At 45.1% G+C, this 19,038-nt stretch overlaps 1 protein-coding gene across 2 annotated transcripts in view; it reads right to left on the bottom strand.

Moving 5' to 3' along the window:
* LOC8041136 (solute carrier family 12 member 4) overlaps positions 1 to 19,038 on the bottom strand; it is a 126,463-nt gene that overhangs the window by 44,335 nt on the left and 63,090 nt on the right. For both annotated transcript variants that reach the window (XM_029978612.4, XM_029978613.4), the window contains exon 2: positions 194 to 276. In XM_029978612.4, the coding sequence (XP_029834472.2) occupies positions 194 to 276 (83 nt within the window). The remainder of the gene's footprint in view (positions 1 to 193; positions 277 to 19,038) is intronic.

Here is a 19,038-nt window from a genome sequence, read left to right as displayed (position 1 = left end):
TATGTGCGAGCGAAGCTAAAGCTACAAGCACGAGCATGTTGCCCTGATCGACGCTTTCGCTGCACAAGCCGTGTGCTCGCCAGGGAAGCTGCAAGCCCGGAGCTCGCTTTTGTAGTACAGTAACCAGAAAAGCCAGTAACCTGGCTATGGGTGTTAAGAGGTAAGTACTCTCATGAGTGGATGGGGTACCCACATGGTAAAGGTAAAGGTTGCGCTCGTAGCTGGACATGCCGCCATCTTGAATGATGGGTCGTTCGTCAGACTGCGCAGAATCACCTGCGCAAAAAAAAAAAAAAAAAGAGCAAACGTTAACAACACGCATTCTACACAGCAAAAGCAGTCAAACTCGATAGCAAACTAACTTCGAATGAAACTATGAAAAAAGATTCTCGCTGCGCTAAGCAAAAAAAAAAAAAAAAAGAAAACGGCGACACGTGCGAATTTGTGCAAATTTTGGCAGTCTGTAACATACACACACACACACAAAGATATTGCTATGTCATTAGTCTCCGGGATTCCTAGCACCCCAGGCGACATGATACGTAGACGGATACACCCTACCAATCACAAACGCACCTGACAAGCCATCAAAAGACCCGGGTTCCGATTCCGGCAAAATCACAGAACGCGCTCTAGAGAAAAAAGCAGATCGGACAAAACGAAAAAGTGGAGAAGTAGAGAGAGGAACAAGGTCGATATAGAAACGAAAGGAAAAATGCAGGAAACGAAAAAAAAAACACGGAAAGAGCGTATGGATCAGACGAACCGGATTGAGATGCGACACGGAAGCAAATATGCGGACGAATACGGAAGGTGAGAGATTACGCGATCCAAACAGAAGAAAGACAACACAAACAAAAAAAAAAAAAACTTCCGAGAGAAAAGGCGGACGGGATGAAGGAGGCTCTCTCCGATCCGGCGGGCCGCGTGAAACACAGCAGCGCGGCCGCACTGCCAAAGCACGCTCGTTAGATCTCATTAGCATGGCGAAGGAGCGGCAGGAATCGCTGTGCGACCCTGTGCCGGGGGTCGGAGAGGGGAAGGCCGTCGGGAGAGAAGTCCCCAGAGCTACAGATGACCAAATCTAACTCCCTTTCTCACTGCTTTTGGCCCGGAGTCCTTTTGCCGCAGCCTAATTGAGAAAGGCGCCGTCGTTCCATTCAGACAGCCTCTCTCGATCCTTGGTCTAAGGGCTCTCCTCTCAGATAATGGGGAAAGCCAACTAGTCTGCGAAACAACGCCGCGACGGCCCCAATTTCGGGTGCTCGCCGGGCGCTTTCTGCACTCTTTATTAGCGAGCTCGGTCAAAGAACGGGTGCTGCATTTGTCTTAGTCTCTACGGGGCGACGCGCTGGAAAACAGGAAACGTCACGATTAGAAGGCGTCGCCACCTGTTTCAGCGGCGCTGGTAGTTTGACAGCCAGTGGCGTAGCCGGAGGGGGTGAGAGGGGCTAATGGGGCTGAAGCATCCCCTACACCCTGGAAATGCAGTCAACCCTACGATATACGGGGGGCATATGCCCGCCCCCCCCCCCCCCTTCCCCCTTTTTCTTCTTTTTTTTTTTTTTTTTTTTTTTAGAAGATTACGCGACAAGTGAAATATTTGAAGCCACGTAGTAAAAAATTGCATTCCAACGACCTCGCACACTGGAAACCTCCTCATCATCAAAAATGCCCCGACAGCGTTTCGTCCCTAAATAAGGTCGACATAACACTCGTTCGCAAAAGGAACCACGACCATCTGAGGTTTCTCCCTTTTCGTCCCTTTAAAACAGCCATTATGTGCAAAACCAAAAGAAAAAAAGAAGAAAAAAAAGCGTTATGCGGAGAAATAAAATATCGCGAAGGATTCAGAACCAAATCGAAACGTCACTCAAGAAAATATAGAAAGGAGTTCTTATCAGAAAATTAAAAATCACGCACGCGAAAAATTAATAATAATAAAGAGACTAATCTACAACGGACGAAACACTGAAACTATTCACCAACAGGTGGCTCGTCCCTCTCTTCTTATCTTTCGTTGTTTTTTTACTATTTGTATTTAGGGTCGTCGGCGCTTAATGCGTCAATTCTACGCCGCAAAGCCCCAAGTTCGTATATATATACACATACACCCGACGTGACGCGCATTTTCCGGATCATCTAAACCGACTTCCAACTTACCCTGCCTCGCACGTATCAACGGTTTCCTCCCCCGCCTCCAGAGGTATACCCGGAGCGGCGTGCCGATTTTGGGACAGGCCCAAATTTCCGAGCCAGTTTACAACATCAATCAGCGCGAATCAATCGACACTCCCTGCCGGACACGATGAGTTATTTCGGGGGGCAACACTGCGCCGGTTCTGGTAAAGTGCCCGGCGCACAACATATTGCGATCCACAAAATCGCACGAACGAACGAACGATCTCGAGAACACAACGGCCGATCGCGGCCAGTCCACCGCGGAGTGCAATCTCCGTCCGACATCGCGTCGGCTTTACCGGAGCGCTTGCTTCCAGCCCAAGGTTAGCACTGATCAATGGTCGGTGCCTAACGCACGCCCCGGTCGTTAGCGATAATAAGTTACGAGGGGAGACATCGATCTCGGCCCCATCAGCGTACTGTAGCCGTTTTTCATGCCGGCCAGACTCGGGTTCCATCTTGCGCGGGGGCGCGCGCGGCTCCGTTACCGGTAGACGCGTACGGGCCCAGCCGCCCACGCCGGAACTTGGAAGGAAGAAGAACTTTTGGGACTTTCCCCAACGATCGATGCCAACTCGTACCCAGCGTAGTTTTGCCGACTGTGCTCAAAGAGGGGCTTCCCCAGAAATGCTGCCAATAACTCACGTCACACCTCTATCCTGGGCGACTCGTTCGACGAATGAAAGGTAAACAAACCCCCTCATTTTTTGCATTTATTTCGTCCGACGAGTACATAACGAGGATTTCGGTAGGCGCACGGGGTATTGATAGAAGCATCCCTTCTCGTTAGGGAGAAATTGATAAGCCCGACCAGAATGTGGACTGAGAGAGATAAGCGGGCTCGCGTCGGGGAGGCGAGGATGAGGCCAGAGCTGCGGAACGGGGCGAAACAGGGCCGTCCGAAACGGATGCATGCGGAAGAACGCCAGACTAATGCCGCGTAATCGCATTATTTTTTGGGCGCACTAGCAAGGACCGATAAACTCAAAACGAGATTCGGCGAACGGACGTTTATCCTCCGAGCACACCTACAGCGCTTGCAGTTCCGACGCTGCTGTAGATCTTGGGAACTTTAACGGTCCTAACGAGACTGAGCAGCGTTCCTATTTTTCACGGTTTATCGAATTTAGAAGTTTGAGCAGAAACAGAAGGCAGTAGCACGTTTGCTTTCGAGGAGCTGGACTTTTCAGAGAGCAGTCATCCGGAGAGTTCGCTTTTCAGAAGTACGATTATTCGTTACGAATCCTCCTTACGCACTTAACGAACAGGCAACCAATTCAGATTCAATTCCTTCTGTCCATTAAGGGCACAAGGTAAGGTAAAATTGAAAAAAAATTCGATTTTAGTTTTCGCAATTTGAAAAGTTTAGTTCTTTCTGCACATTTTCCATTGTCCCTGTGTTTTTGGAAAGCTATATTTCGGGCTGAAAATCACTTCTTCCGAAAGCATGTAGCAGGTGACCACGCCTCCTTTTGGGATACACTCCCTGTTTATCGATGAATTTTCCAACAAAACAAAATCAACACGAGACCTAAAAGCTTGTCCAGTAACAGATAATCTAAAAAAATTATTTCGCAACTAACTGTTGCGTAGCTTTTTTTCAACCAAGACAATCACGAGACGCTGTGCACGTTTTTCCCAGGTGTGTACCGTGTGTACATTCAAGCGTTTGTGTTTTCGTAACGACAAAATGGCGCCATTGAAAGCTGTTCCTTCATTCAATGGTGGCAGCATTGCACAAGCCAATGTTTTGAAGTTTTGTGGATGGAACCCTGTGTGGAAAACCATCAAGTGGCTGAGGGAAGTTGACGTCACTCGAATATACTTTACGGACCAAGCGACATGGCAGGTCACAAAAGAGGCCCGGCAAGCAAGGCGATAAGCCTAAAGGCGAAGACATGGCTTTAGCAATGCCTTTCAAGCTGGCGGCTATTGAAAAAATGACTCTGAGGTTGTTGGTGCCAATAGAAATTCGTTAATCACCAGTTTTTTTACTTTAAACTCAATTATCTCAAAACAGTGTTTTTTAGTACATAGGTACCATTTTTTCCTTAACCTGACATTATAGAGGGTTGATTTTTTATTCCTACCACATACATGGGTGTTCAAAAATACTGAACTAAAATTAAAAATGTGCACCTAGCAGTTTTTGAGTTACGAAGTTTTTAATAGATGAAAACAACTAAAATTTCAGTACTAGAATAAAAAAATATAAAAAAAAAAACTTATTTTAGATTCGTTCAAATAATTCTAGTTCAGTGGATAAAACACAATATTTCGAACAAAATGTTATCTACATGACAGGAATACTCCTAATAGTCACCGAGAAAAATGTTCCTCAATATGGCCTCAAATGCATGGGGAGTATAGGACTTACCCTGTGCCCTTTAAAAAAAAAAAAAAAAAAAAAAAAAAAAAAAAAAAAAAAAAAAAAAAGGTTGATTTTAGCGTATTTTTATTCCGCGAGTCTGAATATCACGTTCGTTTTTCCCGAAGATACAACTAAATGCCAGAAAACACGAGAAGAAACCCGACCAGTCGTTACGTCCTAAGAGGATCTCGGCCGCCAAGCGCGTGCCGCTCGTGTGGGCAGCGCGTGCAATTGCAAGCTTGCCGGGTATATTCCCCGCACTGACACCAGTCGTGGCGACTCTTTCTTACCTTTTTTGAAGATAGCAAGAGTGCGCGTGCATAGCTCTGAAGATGCGCGAGAGCTGACATTCCGACAACTTCTTTTATGGCGTCACGCTCCGGGAAGGAGGGGCTTGAGCGGTACTTTGAAAGAGATTTTCTGCAACCTCCGTGAACCAAATAGACCGATCTCACCAGCTAGTTTGAGTACGCCACCGCTGCCGCCATGCATCGTGGGAGCTGTAGTCTTTCTGCACGCGCGACAACCCCGCTGGAGCTCCGTGCGAGCAGAGCACGAGGTGGCATGAGCTCTCGCGTGAACTGGAGTCATGCACCCTATGAACTACAGTTATGGCGGCGTCACGCATGCGTGCAACGCTCGGTGAGATCGGTCTATAGGAGGTATTCACTCGCGGCCATGGCTGTGTGCGCGACTGCTGCGTGCTGATGGCGAGCTTCCACAGTTCTTGTGTAACGTGCATTCCGCACCCTCAAGATTGCCGGTCTTAGCAGCCTATTAATCTGGGCTCGTTCTGAGCATGCACTCTAGACAGCACCCACAAATATGGCGCCCAGTGAATACTCCTTATTGAAAAATAATCTCGAGGCCAAATGAAGATGACATAAGTGTGTTTCCTCAAATACAGAGCCGCTCCAGTTTCCCTTTGAGCAAAGAACGAAAGAGATGAAAAAAAAAAAAAATGCTAAAGAAATATCGCACACGAAATAGGATAGACGGAGATATTATTAAACGCAGGAGTGAAAGCCGGTCTCAAAAGTGAGTAAACAAATGTACGGAGAAAAAAAAATAGTATGTAGTATATAGTATGCATCCAAAGCAGAGGGAAGAAAAAATAAATAAAACACCTTTCGAGATCTGATGGCTGCACGACGTTTTAGAAAACAATGTTTACATTGGCACATAGCATGCACCATGTTTCCATTGGTACATGCGCATGCTCTAAAGAAGAGAGAAAGAGAGAGAAAGAGAAGGACTGTCATGAAGACGTACGCGAGCTCAGCGCGAAGTCTGTATCCAACCATATATGTTACCTTGAACACGGAAACTAGTCCTACGTGACATGAAATGTCGCTGTAAAAGACAAGTAATGGCCCGAAACTAAAGCGGAAAAATCGGAGATAGAAGAACAGTGTTAAAAAAAAAAGTATAGGAGAGAATTAATGGGAATCCAAGCGATATGTTGTCCCGGAGCCAATCCCGAAAACATTCTACCGAGAGCGGATCTCGTGGCAGTCGGGCACGGGATACCGGAGACGGACGGTGTTGGGGGTGGGCGGCGGATTGTAGTACGGAAATATGTTGAAGACAACGGGGGAAAAAGAAATCGATCTTCCTGGCGGGAAAGGAATAGGATTAGCGGCCCCTCGAAAGCTGTACCAATCTTCACGAAAGCACTCGGAGATAATACCGCCAAGTCCGTGAACACCAAAAACAAAGACGAGACCATCCCCGCAAAGATCGCCGATAAACAAAACTCTAATAAAAACATAAAGAGCGCACGATTTGATTATCAGCCCGAGTCGGAAACTGACGGCGACACAAACGTTTTGGAAAGAGAACGAGACACGTAATGTGGTTAGGGTAAGGGATCATTCGCCTAATGCTAAAAAAACAATCTTAAAAAAAAGAAAAAAAGAAGCCCAGGATTATAGGGCCATCGCCTAGTAGCATAAGCTGCGGACAGACATCGTTCCTCCTTTCAAGCTTCGTCCCCGTTTTCCTCACACAAGAGCGGAAAAGCCACGCTTGGGCACGTTCTTCGATACGTCTTTTAAACACTCACTCCCCACGCACACATTTTTATTCGTTACTTGTAAATAGCACCGACGAGGGAGACGACCTCTACCGACATTTCATACAATCTCGTTCGCAACTCTAGATGCCGCTAGGCAGGCACAGGCCAAACGCACGGACGGATCAGATTTTCCAGCCTACCGCGGGCGTTATCGAACGTGTCCGTGGAACGGACTAATAAAAATCACAGGTACAAAAAAAGGCTGCCCTAACCCTACTTAAAAACAAAGCGCACAATTTCTCGAGTGCACATTAATCACACGTACACACGACGTTAGAAAAAAGAAGTGTAAAGAAATCTGTTTTCCTTTAAATCATCCCGTCAGCGAAATAAATGACAGAAATCGTAAGATACAGCGATGTGTTTAACAAACGGGGGAAAAAAGAAAAAGAGTCGAGATCATTTATATTTCTAACAAAACTTGGATGTCACCAAATCTGGCTGCACCGCAGCATCAAAAAGCGACGCGCCGAAATTGTAAGGACAACGAAAACAAAAATCCCGACGCATACAAAATCATATCATTCGAATTTAGTAGCCACCTGGTGCCGAAAAAAAAAAAGAGAATAGACGTGCAAAGGAAGAAAAAGGTGAACATTTCAAGATCGAGAGGCAGAAACCGAAATTTTTGGCCCTCGCCGCGAAAAGTACTAGCAAAAAGTCACGATACCAAAGAACGCGCCAAGCAGCCACGGCGGGAGGGCAAACCAAATAAGAGAGGCCCATTCTTTTATTATTTTCGAACGAAACCACCGCAGTAAATGAAAAAAAAAAAAAAAAAAAGGAAAAAAAATCTAAATATATTTCTTTTTTTACGCGAGAGTTAAGGAATGAAGAAAATGAGCAACAAACAAAGTGCCGAGAAAAAATGAGTCGGTGTGGGAAGGGGGCAAGGTTGGGAAGTATCCCTTGGACCGGAACGAACAGCGATAACGCATTCTCGGATTTCCGTCCGGAACAATTTATACCGATCCATTCCTTCCCCCCTTTACGCTCCCCATCATTTTTCCTCTTTACTTTTCCTTACAATTTTTTTTTTCGCGCTTCATTTGTATGTTAGTCTCTTCGCAAAACTTTCAGTTCTGCTTACTAGCTCAGTGCAACAGCTTTGAAACACCGCGAATTTTTGTTCGCACTGGTGTGGACAAGCATGTGCCATGTTTTAAAGCTTGCCAAAAGGTGCACGCCGCACGTTATCGCAAACACAGCGGGACGTTTATCGGAGAGCCTGATTAGAAAATGGCGTAGTTCTGCTGTCTGCAGCGGAGCACAGTACCAGTGCAGGCGAAGGCAACGGAAAGAGAGAAAGGGCGAGCAATAGGAAGGCGGGAAATGAATGGCGACGGAAGAGGAGGTTTAGCTCCTCCCCAGCCTTTCTAGTACTTGTCTTTTCTCCCCTCGCCTGGCTTCGCCTTCGTCTGTACTGCACGCAACTAGTGACACGGAGTATAGACCCTTTTCTCAAGGACGCCACCATCTTGAATTGTCGTCACTTCCAGTGTGGGCGAAAACATTGTTTTGCAGGATATAAGCGTAACCGACACATATTCTCGTTTCGCCTCCCCTCTACTTTTTTTCAAAACTATTTACAGGTTGAAACTTTTATTATTTTTTCGGCGCCTACACCGGACAAGCCTATTAGGTAACTAAAGACAAATACAAAAAAAAAAAAAAAGAAAAAAAAAAAAGCTTTCGGTTCCATAGCGATCAGACGCTAGCTCCTTTAGGCGAAACAGAGGAGACCAAAAACCTCACGCTCGGAACAATCAAAAGCAGCCCCGTTCCTTGGGAAGCCAGAGCGGTTGCCAATGTTGCCAACCTCCCGAGATTTAAGTTGGGCCAGGTTTGACTCTTTTGAACTTTTTAGAAGCAAAGTTTGACAAAACTTCGAGCGAAGTTGGACTTTTATGCCCATTCGCGGAACTTGAAAACCACCTGATGCCACCTAGCAAAGGAGTGTAGTATTTATCAAATGTATTGCTTCACAAAAAAAAAAAAAAAAAAAAAAAAAAAAAAAACAACTAACCTAATTATGAAAAGTTTCTATTGTTCCCAAATATTTGCTAAATCTTTGTGTAGGAGTCGGGTAATACCGAACTTCGAACTTTGCCAAACGTTCGAAATTTTGCCGAGGCCAGTCGAACCTCAAATTCAACAGAAGATGTCGCATCCATAGCCACTGATAGATGCGCCTCATTCGCCTTATCCACAGCAGCAAGAGAGTGAGAGAGAGAAACGCTCACTCGTCAGAAAAAAATGCGAGAGTCGTGAGCTCGTTCCCCATCTCCGCAAAACTAAATTTAGATGGCCGGTGCATCCAGGGTTCTATCGCCCACCAGCGCCGAAGCGGGGGACGAGCAGCAATGCACCGGCCGAGTAGCAGCTGTGGCAAGCAGTGCCACACCCCGTTCAAACGGAGCACACGCTCTAATCTCGCGAGGCCGCGAAGCTGTGCGCTCGCTTCCCCGAGAAGGAGATGCATAAGGGGCGACGAGATCCGCTTCAATCTTCAGCCGGTATTCGCGATATTTCGCGGCAACAGCTCGCCTCGCGTACTCGACTTCACCGAGAATCAGTAAATAAAGCAAACGGAATATAAAACGCCCACCCTAGTCTCACCTGCCGACATCGGCTTTAACTTCGAGGCTTTGTTCGGAAGGAAGGTAAACTCTGCGCTGCAATACAGGTGTTCTATTGTTCTACTGCCTGTGGAAAGGTATCGGTCGCTACCGGGCCCTAGAATAGCACCAAGATACACCGTAAGCACGAGTCTATTTATTTATTTATTTATGCAATACCCACAGCGCCAAATCAGGCATTACAGTGGGGGGGATATACATACAAAAAACAACGTACAATGTCAGTCAGACCTCTGCTCCACGGCAGATAAATCATTCAAACAACATATAAACCTTAATTATAAACCATACAAGGAAATTGAAACTTATAAACAACACATATAAACATAGCTTATAAACCACGCAGGGAAGAACTCAAGCTAGATTTAATATAACAGAGAAAAAAAGTGATCATTTGACAGTACGCCAACCAAAGACGGAGGCAATCGATTCCACTCGTAGATAGTTCTTGGAAAAAAGGACATCCTAAATACCTCTGTTTTGAACGAAATTTCTCTCACCTTGAAACTATGGTCAACGCGCTCTGATTGATAGTGGGGCTGCATTATATACATGTCTCTTTGAATGCCAACTGTCGAATGATAAATGCAATGAAACAACTTTAAACGAAGTCTCCTTCTGCGAGTTTCGAGGAGCTCCCATTTTAAAACATCTTTTGTGCGTGTTGCGCTGAAATCTATATTATAATTCCCGGTAACAAATCGAGCAGCTAAGTTTTGCAGTCTTTCTAGTTTTATTTTGTCACGTGCTGTGGGCGGGTCCCAGACTACACAGGCGTATTCCATGACTGACCTGACGTATGTTTTATAGAGCAAATCCCGAGTATCTTTATTGAAATTTCTTGCATTACGACGGAGGAACCCTAATATTTTACCAGCCTTGGCCACTACGTAATCAACGTGTGTGTTCCATCTTAAGTCAGTCGTGTAATTTACCCCCAGATATTTATATTCTAACACTCTTGATAAAATATTGTTATTTATGGCATAAGATGCAGCGTACGGGTTTTTTTTCCTTGTGAATGTCATAAAAACAGTTTTCCCTAAATTTAACTGCATACGCCATCTGAGGCACCACTGGTTAATTCGATCAAGATCCCGCTGTATGATATTAGCATCCTCAACAGAAGCAACAGCCCCATATAAAACGCAGTCATCCGCGAAAAGTCTCATCTGCGACACTACTCCCTCGGTGATATCATTAATGTATAACAAAAAGAGAAGTGGCCCCAGGACCGATCCCTGCGGTACACCAGATGTGACTTGCACAGTAGAGGACTGTGAGCCATTTACAACGACAAACTGACTTCGTTGTCTCAGATACTCGGAGACCCAGGAAACCACTTGCGGGTTAATATTGTAGTTATTCAGTTTTGCAATTAGTAAAGAGTGCGGTACCGTATCAAAAGCTTTCCTGAAATCTAAAAATACACAATCTATTGAGAGACGTCTATCTAAAGCATAGGCCAGGTCATGGGTAAATTCGGTTAGTTGTGTTACACAGGATAGTCCCCTCCTAAAACCATGCTGACGGGGATTAAATAAACAATACCTATTCATGTGCTCTACGATACTCGTATACAAAATGTGCTCTAGGACTTTACACGCAACACACGTTAGCGATATCGGGCGGTAATTTCCTACGTCATTACGCGGACCAGATTTGTGAATTGGGACGACTGCAGCGCTTTTCCAGTCATCTGGGAGGCAAGCTTCGTTCAGTGATTTCATAAAAACTATTTTTAGAAAAGGTGATAGCGATCGCGCACAGAGTTTGAAAATGTGGTTTGGTAAACCGTCAGGACCGCCTGCTTTAGAAGTATTCAGCCCCTGCAAAAGTGATTCAATTCCACGTTCACTGATAACGATATCATTCATATCACCCACCCCTCCTCGGAACGCCTGTCTATCCCCGTCATCACTTGGTATTACGGTGGTGAAAACTGAACTGAAGTACTGATTAAATGTTTCTGCTTTAGCGATGTCATCATGGACAATGCCATCACTGGAAGTGAGCGGCGGAATGTCTACGACATCCTTTCCATTTCTTTTTACATGTTTCCAAAATTCTTTCGGGTTGTCTTTTAGACGTGACTCAATTGAATTACTAAACGTATTTTTGGCTATGCAAATGGCTGTTTTTAATTCATATGCTACTTTTTTTAATTTTTCACAATTTGCAAGTGTCGGCGTTATGCAATAATTACGATATAATCTTTGTCGTTTCTGTGTGAGACTGCGCAAAGCCCTTGTAAACCACGGTTTACTTTTACCCTGTCTTGTTGTGAGTAACCTTGATGGAACAAAGCGCTGTCTGAGCTCACAGATTTTGTCTTTAAGCGAAAGCCATAGCTCAGACGCTCCTTTGTATTCTGCTTCCGTTTCAAACACAGTATAATACGCGTTCAATCCTTCGTTTATCCTATTTACGTCAGCTTTCTCAAAATTGTACACTCGCCTAGCTACACCTCTGCTTGTTTTTACATGCTCTACGTTCATATGACAGATCACAGCACTGTGATCGCTAATGCCCGGCACAACCAGGGTAGAACGGACGAGGTGAGGCTGATTGGTTAGTAATAAATCTAAAATATTATTTCCACGTGTTGGTTCTATCACCATTTGTCGGAGTGCAAAAAGATCTGTCAAATTCGCCATTTCTTGATTCAATCGCCCTGCAGTTGCGATAGCTCTACCCTGCTCGCTCCAGACCATATTTGGCAGATTAAAGTCCCCTCCGATAACGACACAATCCGTTCGCACTGCTTCTGTCATTGCTATTAACTGGGTCATCGCGTCGACCGGAGAATCAGGTGGTCGATAAAAGCTGCATGCTGTAAGTATCTTGTTATTGGAAAATATTAATTGGCAAAAAATGGCCTCACAGGCTCCAGTACCAACATAAACTTCACTAGAATAAATGCTATTCTCTACCAAAATAAACACACCACCACCATGAGCATTTCTATCTTTTCTATAGCATGTGTAACCATCAGGAAAGACTTCATTATCACCGATGTCTGCCTCTAACCAGGATTCTGTACCAAGAATCACAGAGGGTTTTACCAAATCTACAAGTGCAGAAAATTCATGAATTTTATTCTTAATACTGCGACAATTTATTACAAGAAAAGAAAGATTTACTCCATTAATTTACTCTAGACAACTTCAAAGACGTGGCTACGCAGGCATAAGTCCAGTGGAGCGAAACCACCATCGAAGGCAAACGGAGATACAATGCTGTACTCTTAATGATGCGTCGCGTCTAGGCAGAGTCAAAGACACGACTACGCATGGACAGTGTTGCCAACTCAAAAATTAAAAACCCGCAGTCGGAATCCCGAAAACCGCTAAAAAACCGCTAAATCCAAAACACAGCGGAAAACGACTTTTTAGCAGGGTTGGGCAGAAATACTCAAAAATGTATTTGGAAATACAAATACTGGAATACATTAAAATAGTAGCTAAAATACTGATACTGAAATATATCTGTAAAAGTATCGCAATGCGTATCGGAAATACATTTTAAAAAGAGGCAAAATGTATTTGGAAATACAAATACAGGAATACATTTTAGGGAGGGCAGAAATACAAATACAGAAATACTGATAGTGCAATAAATTTCCCGAATTTTTTGAGACGCCGACTGAGATGAAGCTTGAAGTGGATGTTTTCGATACCGAAATTACTCTCCTGTAGGCTTGGCACTTTGCCTTGAAGGTAGTGGTTTCGGACGACAAAGAGTCTTCAATGGACTCAAAAAAACGTCCCATCAAGGGCTGACCGCGGTCTCTTCCATGACAACCTGTCTGTCTGACGAGGGAATCTTGTCAACATTGATGGTGGAATGAACTAGTATTGTTTATCTGTAGGTGTGGCCTTGAACATGAAACTTGACCACGCTGCTGTATGAAAGGAAAATACGTACATTCGTTGTAGGTTACCTAGTTGAAGATCGTGCATGCAGTGTCATTCGGAATTTTTGAGAATAGTGTACCACCTGAAGCATCTTGGAAAACATGTCTTATCTTCTGTCGCCGTTGAAAAACGATACGGACGCATCCCTGTTTTGAAGGTCCTTACTACCGATCCTCCGCCACCGACGCACGGATTGCAGTCCTCAAGTTTTGCCTAGCATTATCCAAACAGAGACCTCGTGGATTGCGAGCTGATATTGCCGGCACAGGTGGGAGCTGTCCGAGAAACAGCGGTCTCGAGACGAGTCGCGGGAGTACGTAGTCTGGGATGGCACAGCAAGGCCACTTCTGGCCTCCTTCTGGGTTTCGGATCACCAGAGCAGCGGGTCACGTTCACGTCGGCTGATGACGTACCCTTGAGCCGTGCAATGTTACGGGCGCAGCCGCAGATGCATTCGAATGTGTGTTGAACTTCACAGCGTGAGTCTTCTTACTATTTCAAGTCAACCACCGCCAGGCTCGTGCTGCAACAGAATGTGACTCAGCTTTGCCGGATGGGTGTATTCCGTACGCTAAGGCGAGAGAGACGGTTAGCAGCGGGCATTGGATGCCAGCAAACAATGACTCAGGAAATCCCTACATAAGGACCTGCGGCAGAAGATGCTCTGACTCCCCTCCTGGCACGCCACCTGGTTCGAGTCCCCGACTACGCAACACTTCTCAGAAGAGAGGAAGAGAGGACGCATAGAAAAATAGTTTGCAGAATCAAAAGGAACCTTGTCAGCATAGTAACAATGCCCCAGCATCTCCTTGACCCTGGTGCCCTCGGAAGTAAAAAACAAAATGAGTTCAGACATGTTTCTTCTTTTTATTCGGGGGGGGGGGGGGGGGGGGGGTATTTTTTAAGAAATGTAACGAAATGAATTTTATCCTGATTGTATCGCGATACAAAGAAACATTCCAAATGTATTTCGATACAGGAATACAGATACTGGCGAAAAAAATGTATCGCGATACAGAAATACAGATACGAAATGTATTTCTTAAATACTATCGCGATACATTTGTATCGCGATACTGCCCAACCCTGCTTTTTAGACACTTTCTTTTTTTGCTTTAATTATTGACAAAGGTATAATAACAGTATAGATCATATCAATCCCATCTGAAAGGAAGCTTTCCTTTTGTTTTGACTAGAAATCTGTCACGCCACGCCAGAGTTCACCCGGGTGATCCGAAGTCGAAATTGCAGAGTGAGCGCATACGAACATGGCAAGGGACCCTTCAGCAGTGCGTGACTAGTCAGATCCGTTCAACTCGTAGAGTCGTCTGCTACCAGAGGAGAAAGGTGCAGCGGCCGAAACATGCTTCTACGTTGCAGCGTGCGCGACCAAATCCACATTCTTTGCAGATAGTTCCGTTTTGAAATAGCGGCACCTGGCTCGTCTGCTATCACCAGGAACCTCCAGTAGCCAGTCTTTAAGTTTGGGGTCTTATAGCCAGTCTTTTCTAAACTTTTGAGCGTACTTCACCACGCCCATTTCACGAAACAGTGACAAAAACGTCAAGGGAAAATTGGAACATTCATGCTGTTCAAACGTGCGCGCACAAAACAGGGAGGCATGTTCCGACGTTCGTCGCCTTAATGTTTTGATGACGTCACAGGCGTTACTCTCACAAACCCATAGAGGGGCACAAACCAGAACATTACTGAGAGCACTGAGAGTAAGCGAAGACGACTGTGGCTTATAATCCTTGTTTTTATGTATATGAAAGGTGCATAGTTGACAGTAAATCGATATAACTTGCATATCGCTAAAAAACCGCCAAGGTTTCATAAAACCGGCTAAAAATCCCGCCGCCCGCAAAACAATAATTTATCCCGCTAAACAGAACCAAAAACCGCTAAGTTTAGCGGGAAAACCGCTAAATTGGCAACACTGCGCATGGAGTAAGTCAAGTGGAGCGGAATCACCATCGAGGCCAATGAAGATAAATGGGGCTGTACATTTTTTTATGATGAGCCTAGACAACTTCAAAGACGTGGCTACGCAGACATAAGCCAAGTGGAGCTGCGGGATTCGAAAGAGACTGTGACGCAAAATTATAAACCATCGACCCTGCATGTCCACGAGGAGCGCCGAACGCCAAAAGATGGCGCTTACATTCACCGCATCGCTTTGTCATCCGCTCACTTTGTGATGTTCTCGAATAGGTAAGAGCGCGAGCTATTATATATAGTATTCAGCGATGGGTATAAGAATAAGACTGCGCAAAACTGGGACAAAAGAAAAAAAAAATTGCAAGTCGTGTTCCATGATTTATTTTTGCTTCATTTCGTTCACTTTCTTTGCTCGTCGTAATGTTGTGATATAGAAACGTAGACAGATATGATGGAACAAAACAGCCTGGAGGCATTTTTCTTTCTCAATTGCAACGTCCAAAAAAAAGAAAACGAAAAAAAAAAATGGATGTGGCAGCTGAACGAATACCGTCTGTATGGTATTCGGTCGGCCTTTCGATGCAATCTCGTTGTCGACAACCGCGCGACAAGCCCCACGATTATTGACACAGGCGTATTCTTTGAACAGGAATAAAAACACCAGCCCACGTCATGACCACTCCATCAGCGCGCTCGTCTGCGTCGGAACGAAACGGCGTTCGATCGAATTTCGCGTGCAAAACGCCCGGAACGTCAACACATATAGATTTCAGGAGAGCGCTCGTGCGCGATTGAGAGACGACGGAGCGGACAGAGAACGCCGAAATGCTCACGATTACACAAAACACGGGCTGTCATAATATTGCATCAGGGCCAGAATGCGAAACAGTGTTATTTCTGTGTTCGCTTCGAACTTCTCTATTTCGGTGTATGTGTTTGTCCTGTTGCTTCACAACGCGCCCTGCGTTTCGACACACCATTAGCGGCAGGAGCTATTGTTTCGGTACTCCGTGGCGGCTATGGGATAATAACGGATTAACGGAGTTTCAGGTTTCAATGCGTTATTTTTAAAGAATGCCCCCGCGAGCCACGCAGCAATCGCGGGCGCTGCGACTGAGTGCAGTTCACTGCTGTTTTAAAGGGTCAATTTTCAAGCTTCTTAGGTTAGGGCCGATTAAAGAGGAAGTGTTTTTTCCGAAACATGATAAAAATTGTTTCCACGGAGAGCGAATGATACCTGAGTGATCCTTTTTTAAACAATCTCAAGCATAGTACGAAAAAAAAAATGTTTTCGAGAGAGAAGAAATTGCGCTGAGAATAAAGTAAGAAACGTTATGTAACACCGGCAACGATTTAATCAGAATAGTAATAAATCACAATGCGCGTCTGCCAAACTCTTTTATTACGATATATATGCTTCAGCTTAAAGTTGATTCGAAACTGAGAAACTCGAATTTGAACAAAATGACAAGGACCAATTTTAAAATTTAAAGTACCCCTCTTCTAGTCATCTTGACTGAATCCCTATTGCTGGTGCAATGGGGACCCCTTTTAACCGATATACAAACACGCGCCCAGCATTCGCGCATGATGCTCATCATTGTAATGGAAAGTGAGCGTCTTCATCCAACCAACTGCCATAACGATAACGATCCGTGGATCCGCGAGTGCTTTTACACTTCACTTAACCAGGAAGCGGTGGTTGAGGATTGATTACAGCGATCGATCGAAACCACGACTTTCAAACACTGACTCCATAAAGTAGATATTTGTTCTTAAGCCACGAAATATCTTTGCGATATATTACTAGGACAGTTGTTCGCGTTCAGACCATTCCTGCCACCCCTCATAATCGTTCTTCGGCTTCGTTCTGACAGAATGAAGGAGGTGAAAAACAGGAAGACAGAGAAATTAACCTGGGGTAAGCGTCCCGGTCGGCTACTCTGTGCTGTGGGACAGAAGAACAGCGTAGGATTTACTAACCTTTCATTGCGGGATTCGGACCGACGGGGAAAACGAGACGTTGAGTATCTTCAACTTTAGCCGAATATTCTAGCGAGGCCGACCGAGCACAGCATATCCGGAGTTAGGTTGTGAGTTGGGCTAGCTAAACACCGAGCATAACCAAACAAGGCCATGAAGGAACACACACACAGACACACACACACACACAGCACACACACACATCCACACACGCACACGAACGCACACAGACCAGACTTCCGTTAAAAGGAGAGCGCGAGTCCTGACAGCCGCATGCAGGAGGTTCCTCAAGGGCTGCAAAGGCGCTAAGATCACTCCTACAAACCGGAAACCCGATCATTCAAAACGATCTCAGCAAATTCGGTTTCGCCGCCTCTTCTCTTCTCTTCTCTTCATCATCGAGTGTAGCAGAGCAGAGTTGTTGACGCAAGCCGCGCTTTGGGCAAACTCAAACAAGGTGTGCGTTTTTTTTTTGTTTTTTTTTCCCCAACTAGAGCAGCCTACCCGATCACCTCCCGAAAAGCACGCGCATGCGCCAGCCCGGGCCAGCACTCGCGTTCGGAACCCTACTCCCTGTCGCATCCCGCGCGCATCCCCTCCGTCGAATAAACAGGCTCTCTTCTCACTGCACCCGAGAGAAAATGTTTACCCCAGCTTTGGCCTCAAAGTTAGCTTTCACAAAACCTACGTTGCTTTTATTTTTGCCGCTGGAAACTCCCCCCCCCCCCCCTCCTTTTTTTCCCCCATCCCGTTCCTTACTCTACCCAGCTCCTTCGCAAACAAACGAAAACCCGTCGAGCAAAAAAAAAAAAAGTACAAAGCGCAAAATATATATATATATATATATATATATATATATATATATATATATATATTTTTTTTTTATTTAAAAGGCAGGCTGCAAGAATTTGAGGCCCCACAAAAATTGTTGTAGCTTGCCGAGTCTATAGCAAGAAGGGAGAGAATGGAGCAGAACGCTGCTTCCATTTTTTTTTTCTCGCCGTGAAAGCGCAAGCCGAACGTAGTTTCGAGACGCGCAATTACATCATGACGCGACTACACGACGGCCACGTTTGATCGTAATAACCTTCTGTAGCTTGTGAACATCGTGTAAAGCTCAGTTTTGTGGTCATAACTCGTAAGCCACTTCTATAGAGAACAGTAACCTCACTACTACTGTGTAATCGTAGTCTTTAGCGTTTCGTTTTCAGATTCTTCCTTTTTTTTTTATTACTTCTTTTCCGGTCCGTTCACTAAGGTAGTTCATAACTTCTGATCTTATTCTGAAAGGTTCAAGCTTGCGTCGATTTCAGTCCAGATATTTTATGCAAATGCCAAGAATCTGACAACAATGCGAGATGTGTAAAAGGGACATTCACAGCAATATATCACGATACCCTCGCATTCGCGACTGTATTATAATCTTAATGAAACCGCACTTTCTTGAGAAGCAGACGGTACTATCTTAATCTCAGTAAGTGAGAATACGAGAGCGCGCGGCATCAGTTACTGCAGCATAACGGCCCGGCGCTCAACTGCAGTACACCCTCAGCGCTGCAGTTGCGCGCCTGGCCGTTAGGGGTCCGATAGTTCCCTATACCACGCGCTCCCGCTAAATGTTATTAGGATAGCACAGCTGCTCACGCACTTCATTGAACCCCCGGGAGTCGTACAGTTATATCTATTGTGCTTAGCCCAAGAAAAAGGCGCGTCTCAAAACTAGCGTCACTCATCTTACAGCATCTCTGAGACGATGAAAACGGGCTACACCCAAATAGAACTCTATTTCAGTAACTTTCTTGGCAACACGCGTCGTGGGAAAGGTTAAAAAAATGCGCCAAGGGTTACACATCGAACAGAAATCTTCTATTTAAAAAAATAAATAAAATAAAAACAGTTACACAGGCGTGCTGGCGACCTTTCAACACT

Source organism: Ixodes scapularis, unplaced genomic scaffold (genome assembly GCF_016920785.2).
Source record: "Ixodes scapularis isolate PalLabHiFi unplaced genomic scaffold, ASM1692078v2 PGA_scaffold9__187_contigs__length_104089568, whole genome shotgun sequence".
NCBI lineage: Eukaryota > Metazoa > Arthropoda > Arachnida > Ixodida > Ixodidae > Ixodes > Ixodes scapularis.
Note: the sequence above shows the minus strand (reverse complement) of the source record. Positions and strands in the feature narration are given on the sequence as shown.